Raw genomic sequence first — 9,947 nt, forward strand, 5'->3', positions numbered from 1 at the left:
GGCTACACCTCTATACTAGCTGGCAACTCCTCAGCTATATAGTAATAAGGGTATCCCGCGTCACGGAAGAGGGGTACAAAATGTATTTCCTCCGGACTTGATCAGTTGCACCAATTTTTTTTATTGTCCTAACTCACTATCTTCGGTCACGTGAAAATCTTCCGTGTCACGGAGGAGGTCGTACAAGAATGCATATGCACATACAAACAAATCCCGGCCTCCGGACTTGGTCAGCTGTACCAATATTTAAACGTCCTAACTCGCTATCTTCGGTCTCGGGAACCCCCCCGCGTCTTTAATTACAGACCGGGTCAGTCTAACTAGCTATATCCAGCCACCACCGTCTTTCCTGTCCTAACAATCGTACTCTGGATCCCGTGTGACACTCGATCCTCTGGATCCCGTGTGACACTCGATCCACACCTCAGGGCTGGGATCGTGCTCTGAGCTCCAGCGGGCACTACCCCTGAGTCACAATCAGGAACCTTTTAACACCGATACTGACACACAGCCCGTCACTCCCTCCTCTCCAAGAACTACCACATCGGCAGTGAATACAAAATATGTAACACTCACCGAGGGTTGTAGGGGGTCAGCCTGGTTGGAGCGGAGGGAGGTCTCAGTCCGCGACGTCCAAACCATCGGTATCCCCAGGTCAGCAGTGCGGCCGTGGAGCACCACGCTGATGGGCGCCAAACTGTCAAGGGAGAAATTTGCGTTAAAGACTGTTAATGGAGTCTTCATTTGGGATATCCAGAGACAGTGCCGTATTAGCTGTATATCAGTGCCAATATATATCAATGTATATAAGACAAAGAACACACAGACAACATGCTCTGTCTTTGAGTCAGCGATACCAACTGAGCTTGTTATATATTGAAAGAAACTTAATTATTACAGAAGGCACCTTCGGCCTTGAAAATGATACAGAGTTTATGGGAGTGTCACTCCCCTATTTCTCCCAGCATATTGTACAATACATCTGTTCATTAAAACACTCTTTGTGTGTGGACACTACTGATAAGAGTTTTTAGCTTCACATTTTGGCTTTATTATCTTTGATTAACTGCTTCATGATTATACAACTTTGAATTATACTATAGGCCTGTACGATGGCTACATAGACAGATAATTATACAACTACATCTGCATTTTGATTATTTATATACACAGATATTATTACGTTTAAACAAACATACTACAGCTCAGGTGACCTCCACAAACTCATTGGCTACAGCGCTGACAACATATCCATCAGGGGGCTGAATGGCATTTTACATGAGCAGAGCTGCTTAACTCACTGATTAGCTGCAGTGCTGACAGTATGACATTAATACTACAGAATATGTCGGCGGCGGAAACTCAGCGCTGGAGAGGAAGAGTATAACACACTTTGTTTAAAAACAAACTGCACAGGGGTACAGGTTTTCCAAAACCAGAAAACCCCCTTAATATCGCAACCTACATTTGAAATTTGATTCTTCATCTCCAAATGTGGCATTAAAACTGTTTGTTCAACTCACAGGTCCCTGGTTTATTGGAGAAATAATTGATGGCCATGTGGGAGCGTGCTTTGCATTCGGTGTGGTCGTTGGGGGACACTTCTTAGAAGGCAGCCTGACGTATGTGGTCGGAATAATGCAGGTTAGTGAATGACACATAAGCATTTGTTGGCACCGAAAATACATTTTTCTCCTGATTCCACTAATGCAGGGATGTTAAACTGAAATACACAAAGGGCCAAAATTAAAAATTTTGACAAAGTTGCTGGCCAACCTAGTCACAGGCCCAACATAGACCTCATTACAGAATAATGGGCCCCACATAGCCCTCCATACAGAATAATGGGCCCCACATAGCCCTCCATACAGAATAATGGGCCCCACATAGCCCTCCATACAGAATAATGGGCCCCACATAGCCCTCCATACAGAATAATGGGCCCCACATAGCCCTCCATACAGAATAATGGACCCCACATAGCCCTCCATACAGAATAATGGACCCCACATAGCCCTCCATACAGAATAATGGACCCCACATAGCCCTCCATACAGAATAATGGACCCCACATAGCCCTCCATACAGAATATTGGGCCCCACATAGCCCTCCATACAGAATAATGGGCCCCACATAGTCCTCCATACAGAATAATGGGCCCCACATAGTCCTCCATACAGAATAATCACATAGCCCTTCATACAGAATATTGGGCCCCACATAGCCCTCCATACAGAATAATGGACCCCACATAGCCCTTCATACAGAATATTGGGCCCCACATAGCCCTTTATACAGAATATTGGGCCCCACATAGCCCTCCATACAGAATATTGGGCCCCACATAGCCCTCCATACAGAATAATGGGCCCCACATAGTCCTCCATACAGAATAATGGGCCCCACATAGCAGTCCATAAAGAATAATGGGCCCCACATAGCCCTCCATACAGAATAATGGGCCCCACATAGCCCTCCATACAGAATAATGGACCCCACATAGCCCTCCATACAGAATAATGGGACAAATTGTGGAATTAACCTGTAATTGAAGCCGGGCCAGATAAAATCCGAGGGTATAGGCTTGGTGACCAGCTGTTTGCCCAGCGGTGATGGAACCGGCCTGTGTTTCATGCTTTCTGTAGTTCACAGAGTGCGTGAATATCCTGACAGATTCCCTTTAAGTCACTGGCGTGTTGGATCACCGGAGAGATAGCACTCACATTAGCTGTTCTTGGAGCCGAAGGACAAACCCCACCACCATTTATAGCCGATTACCAATGAATAGTTAAAGGTGTATTTTAATATATTAATGCTTCTTTGCAGATGGTGTTCTTTAATATCCCCATGATGATGTACCTCTGCTGGTGTTTGCTGCTGCGGTGCAGAGGATTCGGGTTCCTCTCGCATATGAAGCACAGTAGGAAGATGGTCTGCATCCCAATCCACGTCTTCACGTTTCTCCTTCTGGCATGGCAGATCTACTCCATCTTCTTTTTGATGTTGACCTACGGCACCTTAGCGGCCTTCCTCTCTCCAATGAAGCTGTGGCTAGTGGTAGCCACGCTCATCATGGGTAGGCGAGTATGGGTATACAACTCGGCAGAACTCAGATCCTATGTAATTGAGCTAAAAAACTGCCAAAGCACTTAACCCCCAGCCCTCCAGCTACCTCTATCCTGTGGGTCGTGTGTGGTGCACCGGGCTACTATAACCCTAAACGACATAAGCAACCCAAGTTGTATTGGGACAATTTCTGACTTCTATTCATTTTGATTTGCTGGATTTTTGTTTCCATATTGATCACATTTAACCTGTCGGAGCTTAATGAAGGATGGAATTTCACAAAATAATGACATTTCAGATGCACTGAATGGTCCAATAATTGACAGATTACAATAGTTAAAAGGGAATGTATTGGCAGAGAACGCCAGATTATTTACATTCGGTTTTATTTAAAAAACAATCAATCAATCATAAAATAGTCAATATGAACTAATCTTGTTTTCACGGCTCTGGTCAGCTGTGCCGTACAGACTGTGACAGAGCCTGCAGAGAGGAATGGAAAAGGAGACCTGCTGCTTGCTGAAGCAGACATCTTTTCTTGTTCGACAGCTCTATTGTACTGCTGCCGAGATGGAGGATAGTAATAACCAAGGGAAGGGGCGCTGTATACTACTGTCTCCCGGAAGAGATGGCGATCTATTGAAAGTCCTCTGACAATTGATTACCATTCGTTACAGCTGCCATAAAGTACTAAACAAAGAAACCTGTGGCACATTTTCACTCAAAGTGTAGGGCCAACCACAAGGATATAAGAAAGCGTTGGACCCATACCTACTCCAAAAGACATATAAACAAGGAGAAACAACGGAGTTTTAAGGTATAAAAATTAAAATACAATTTTATGACATAATTTTTAAAAGTTTACATATAAGGTGCAAATTACACATGACACGACATTTAGTAAGTATATAGTAATTAATTATACAGGTATGGAAGTACAGTAGGTGGACAAACATTAGTGTATGGATATACACCCTATCCTGGCACAACGCGTATCAAATAGTCCCTGGGTTAAAGGACTACCAGCATTTAGCCATCGGGAGGGGGTTGGAAGCAACAGTATATAGGTGACCCATGAATAAGTAGCCATAATTCTTTGCGAAACGTACGTCGGGTCCTCCACGCGGAGCTCATCTTCCATCGGCAAGCTGTGTGTACTGGCGTCGTACGTATATCCTGTTGCTTCCAACCCCCTCCCGATGTCTAAATGCTGGTAATCCTTTAACCCCTCTGACTATTTGATACGGGTTGTGCCAGGATAGGGTGTATATCCAGTCACTAATGTTTGCCCACCCACTGTACTTCCATACCTGTATAATTAATTCTTTATATACTTACTAAATGTCGTGTCATGTGTAATTTGCACCTTTATATGTAATCTTTTAAAAATCATGTCATAATTAAATTGTATTTTAATTTTTATACCTTAAAACTCCGTTGTTTCTCCTTGTTTAGCTGCCATAAAGTGTACACCCCCTGCTGCACTGTTTATATAGACCTTACAGGACATGTGTATCACCGATATGGCTGCAAAATAAATGAAGAAAAGGGTAAAGTAGATTTGGAAGTAGAAAAGGGTTTATTTTTATTTAGGAAAGATGGATTTGAAAGTAAGAAATTTTTTTTTTTTTTACAGAGTAATGTGATGCAATGATAGAGAATGTATAAGATAAAGGGCATTTACAGATACTACTAAGGCAGCAATAGCGTGGCCTTGTGAATCTTCCAAATCCTAGTTCCTTTATTACGCGTGATCTGGCTGCGGACTGCCACATTGTATTGTACAGTGTCCACTAGGAGCTTAGTGCACTGGCAAATACAGGAGGGTGCAGGAAGGGAAAGTGGGTGGTTGGTGATTCCATATCATGAACTGGGGAACATCGACAAAGCTTTTTTAATGTCCCTCAGATCCTCCTCTATAGTTTGTCAGTGGTCTTCAAGGAAGCTTCTCAAGGCAAGTACAGTGGAACCTTGCTTAACGAGAACAATCCGTTCTGGGACTGTGCTTGTTAATCAAGTTATTCGTTCAGCAAAGCAAGATTTCCCATAGGACATCATTGCAATGCAGACAATTCGTTCCACAACTTGTTAAATGTCCCATCCTCTTGCCCTATTGTGCCATTCCACACACACACAAACACACACAAGCACGCACATATTATATGCTCACCTTACCTTCCGTTCCATCGCCGGTCACCTGGGACTTGCTGTTCTCTGGTACGGGGCCGGGCTGTGTATCAGGTTACCATAACGACGAGGGAGGAACTTCCGCAGTCAGAGCGCTGACGACAAAGGCAGAGCCGCTTGCCTCTGATTGGCCAGCACGCTGCCTTTCAGTAGCGGTGACAGGAAGTTCCTGCCTCGTCGCTATGGATGCGGATGCACATCCTGGAGTGGAGCGGAGCGGCAAACTACAGTACGCAGGAGGCCGGCGATGAAACGAAAGGTACCCTATATTATATTATATATTTTCCGTTCCATCGCAGGCCTCCTAGGTCTTGTAGTTCGCCACGAGGACGTCGCGATGTACCCGGGAACTACAAGAACCATGAGACCGGCTGTGGAACGGAAGGTAAGGTGAGCATAATAATGTATGTGCGTGCGTGTGTGTTTGTGCGTACATGTGTGTGTTTGTGTGGACTGCAAGTGCGGTTTAGAGCGCGGTGGATGTACGAAACCGGAAGTGTGTGCGGTGAGGATTTTGCTCGTACAGCAAAGCTTTCTCGGAAATCGAGTTACAAATTTACAGAAAGCTTTGCTTGTTAAGCGAAATTCTCGTTAACTGGGTTACTCGTTAAGCGAGGTTCCACTGTACAAGATAAAGACTAGTGCCTATGGCAGACTATGGGGAGATGGCAGCAGATGAACACCTAATGACTCCATAACGCCGGGTACCGTCATATGGTGCTCCAAATAGTGTATTGCAGAGATATCCTCCCTCCCAGACGCAAGGCTCTATATTACGGCATCTTATTGAGCATCGTAAGATCTGAGTTCAGAATAATATGGCGGTATATTAGATCTATATCAGCTCTGTGCTGCACAATTGTACAGAGCTGTAATACGCTGGAGTGCATGGGCTTGAGATTATTGATCAGAACACTTCTCAGACCTTAAGTGTTTATGTCTGTTACGCCTACAACTTGGTACTTAACAGTTCCCTCTACTACGGTAGTGGGTTAAACAGTAGAGTCCTTTGTTTTAAAGGGAACCAACCAGCAGGATTTTCTTGTTTATAGTAGGGCCAGTGCTATACTGGAGCTAGGATGCTGAATCCAGGCATACCTTCAGTTCTGAGATTGGATGGTTTAGTTCAGAAATATGTGCAAGTAAAGTTCCAGCAATGCACTGCTATTTGATTGACAGTTGCAACAGGAAGGAAGTATATGGGTCAGGTCTTGCTATCTATTCCTGCCCCGGTCTGCCTGCTTGGCCTTCCTCCCCCCGTCAAATAACAGTGCATTGCTGGACCTTCACTTGCACATATTTCTGAAATAAAACCTCCAATCTCAGAACACAAGCTATGTTTATATTCAGTATCCTAGCTCCAGTATAGTACCGGCTTTACTTTATATATGAAAATCCTGCTGGTTGGATCCCTTTTAAGGAGAGTATATTGTGTCTCAGTAATGACCGTAAAATATACAAAAAAATAAGTGATTCCCTATTCATGAGATAAAGGATAACGTTCCCTATCCATGAGATAAAGGATATCCTTTATCTCATGGATAGGGAATGTTAACTTGCTAATCACTGTGGAAAAGGGGGCAACTGTTGGGACCCCCAGTGCGCCTGAGAATAAGATTGCGGCCCTGTCCTGAATTGAGCCTCCACTCCATTCATTGCATTTGACAATGACCTTAAGGGGGCTTTACACGCAACAACATCGCTAACGAGATGTCGTTGGGGTTACAGAATTCGTGACGCACATCCGGCCTCATAAGCGACGTCGTTGAGTGTGACACGTACGAGCGACCGCTAACGATGCAAAATACTCACCAAATTGTGAATCGTTGACATGTCGTTCATTTCCCAAATGTCGTTGCCCATTTTGGACGCAGGTTGTTCGTCGTTCCTGAGGCAGCACAGATCGCTATGTGTGACACCCCAGAAACAACGAACAGCTTACCTGCATCCTCCGGCAACGAGGTGGGCGTGACTTTCATGCGGCTGCTGTCTGCTTCTATTGGACGCCTGCCATGTGATGTCGCTGTGACGCCGCACGAACCTCCCCCTTAGAAAGAAGGCGGTTCGCCGGCCACAGCAACGTCGCTAGGAAGGTAAGTCCGTGTGACGGTTACTAGCGATATTGTCCGCCACGGGCAGCGATTGGCCCGTGACGCACACACGACGGGGGCGAATTTACTCTTCTTCCTCTGGCATTTCTATAGGTTATTGGGTGGAGGCCCTGCATGTGCAACTCCGCTCCATTTAGGATCTAGAACCCCATTCTCTGAATCGCTGGGGGTTCCAGCAGTCGGACCTTAAGTTAATCAACAAGTTATATCTGATCACGTAGATGGGGAGTTCACAAAAAATCAAGTCATTCAGTTTCAGGCAGACACTAGGATAAGTCTACACTGGCCACAGCAAAAAAAAAAATTAACTGGCTCACACTTTTTGTAGTAGGACATTGAGGTTCCGGTAATGAAGTAATTTTTACTGCGACTTGCAGACCCCTAGACGTTGCGGTGCAGACCTCACATATTTTTGGACATAGAGCTTAGCAAATAATTGAACTTTTGTGTAAATGACAATTGTCCTTCCTGACTTCACTGCATGCAGTGCACGCTCAGCCGATCATGCATGTGCTCACAATGGGGAGGGAGAAGTAAGCCGCTGCCAGACAGCAACTTATCAGTGAAAATAAAATGTATGATCCTTCTTTACTTACTAACCCTACATAAGATGTTTTGCTAATGGTAATCTCGTGTTTGGGGGGTGTTCTGACTTTTGCTCATGTGCTGATTTTACAGGTATAGCAAGATTATGCATGTTTGATAAAGTCAACAACAGCTTTTTGATATGTGAAAAAAAAAATGGTTAGAAATCATAAGAAATTCTTGTTTTCTTTGTGATGAGCATTTTTAGATAATTATCTTTAGTTATTAAATAATTATATTGTCATTGACCAGTGTAAACAGGCAGCCAGTTGCCTGACAAACAAGCGAAACGTTCATTAGGCAAGTGAGATTATTTTTGAGGTTGCTAAAAAATGATCATTCTTGGAAGCACAAATCCTCTATAAACAGGGTTGCCAAGAATGATGATATTTTATGCACAGAATCATATACTACATAATATAGGGTATTGTCATTGACCAGTGTAAACAGGCAGTCAGTTGCCTGACAAACGAGCGAAACGTTCATTAGGTAAGTGAGATTATTTTTGAGCTTGCTAAAAAAATTATTCTTGGCAGCACAAATCCTCTATAAACAGGGTTGCCAAGAACAATGATATTTTATGCAGACAGAATCACTCGTACTGTATAATATAGGGAATTAAGCAAACGCCAATCTGATTGACCACCAATCAGTTGATTGGAAATGGGTAATGGCTGCAGGTCGGCAAGTGTAAACTCGCCCTTGGAATCTAGAATGGTAAACTCTGCTTTCAGTGAGGAAGAACCAGAGACCCAAGCAATCCGGATTATCCGTGTACTAGTATTTATATGCGCTAATCAGTCATTTGAAGTTTTATTTTTCCTTGATGATGGACGACTTTATAATCTATATTCGATTGAAACCTATCAAATATCTTGGTGACTATGTGTGCGGGCTCAGTGCCTGGGCACGCTTATGTGTGCTCACGGTCAGAGAAATGGATTTTTGGTACCATGATATGTATTATTTGCAATGTAAGATTATGCCTCTCCTTTTACCTCTTGGAATGTTTTTTCTGGAATATGTAGGAAATGATCTGGGAGCCGCAGTCTGAGTACAGGCCATGATTTGCCGCCTGGAACTTGGCTGTGAAGCTGTTGATTTCGGATCATGAGTTTGCTGTGGAAACGCACCACGTTTAGCACATGCCGTCTGGAATTGGAGAGTAGCATGATCTAGAGGCAGAAACCCTGAATCCAACGGTGTGTCACTTATCGGGCTGCTTTTTTGTAATTTTGATAGAATCCCTATTTTCTCTACTGTAGATGTAACAACTCTCAAAAAGCTGTATATAACCCCGCCCACACTACTGATTGGCTGCTTACTCAGTGTGCACAAGAAGCTGCCAATCAGTGCTGGGGGCGGGGTTACACAGATTAGCTTGACTTCGTGCACATGACACCTAGTCATGCAGTGATAATCTCTTGCTGATAAAACACTGATTGTATTGAAACTTTGTTTAGCAAGTGACATTGTTGGAATCAGGCTCTCTGCCCCTACATTATGCGGCTCTCAGATTAAATAGCAAATCTGCTGACAGATTCTCTACAAGATACAACAACATGGCAGAGGTGGCTATTTTTGGAAGAAAGCAATTACATTTCTTTGGTCATGTCAAACCTTGTAGGCTAATTTACCACTTCTATGGCACTTTACAGTGATATACATATCGTGTACAGGTTTGGAAGTGGCAAAAACTGCAGCAAATCGCACAGATTATTACATCTGTAACCTTTTGCATTGTAAGGGGTAAAATTTGCAGCATAAAGTGACATACTGCAGATGTCAACTCTGCAACATGGGTCAATTGAGCGGAGATTTCATGAATGGTCCCCCCCCCCTCCCACCCCAATGCTGCTACTGTACGTTGCACCAGATTCTGTGCATCCAACCCATGTACCTGTATAATGTATGATTGCAGCAATGTGTGCTGCCTGCTTTCTTATGCAGAAGAACATAAGCCCTACAGAGATGACGACGTCTGTTAGGTGTTTGCT

At 43.9% G+C, this 9,947-nt stretch overlaps 1 protein-coding gene across 2 annotated transcripts in view; it reads left to right on the plus strand.

The window, feature by feature from the left end:
* Window positions 1–3,905, plus strand: part of TMEM62 (transmembrane protein 62) — an 88,553-nt gene extending 84,648 nt beyond the window's left edge. For both annotated transcript variants that reach the window (XM_075331221.1, XM_075331220.1), the window contains exons 13-14: window positions 1,526–1,644; window positions 2,828–3,905. In XM_075331221.1, the coding sequence (XP_075187336.1) occupies window positions 1,526–1,644; window positions 2,828–3,154 (446 nt within the window). In that variant the 3' untranslated portion in view covers window positions 3,155–3,905. The remainder of the gene's footprint in view (window positions 1–1,525; window positions 1,645–2,827) is intronic.
* Window positions 3,906–9,947: the final 6,042 nt, after the last annotated feature.

The sequence above is a fragment of the Anomaloglossus baeobatrachus genome, chromosome 12 (assembly GCF_048569485.1).
Source record: "Anomaloglossus baeobatrachus isolate aAnoBae1 chromosome 12, aAnoBae1.hap1, whole genome shotgun sequence".
Taxonomy (NCBI): domain Eukaryota; kingdom Metazoa; phylum Chordata; class Amphibia; order Anura; family Aromobatidae; genus Anomaloglossus; species Anomaloglossus baeobatrachus.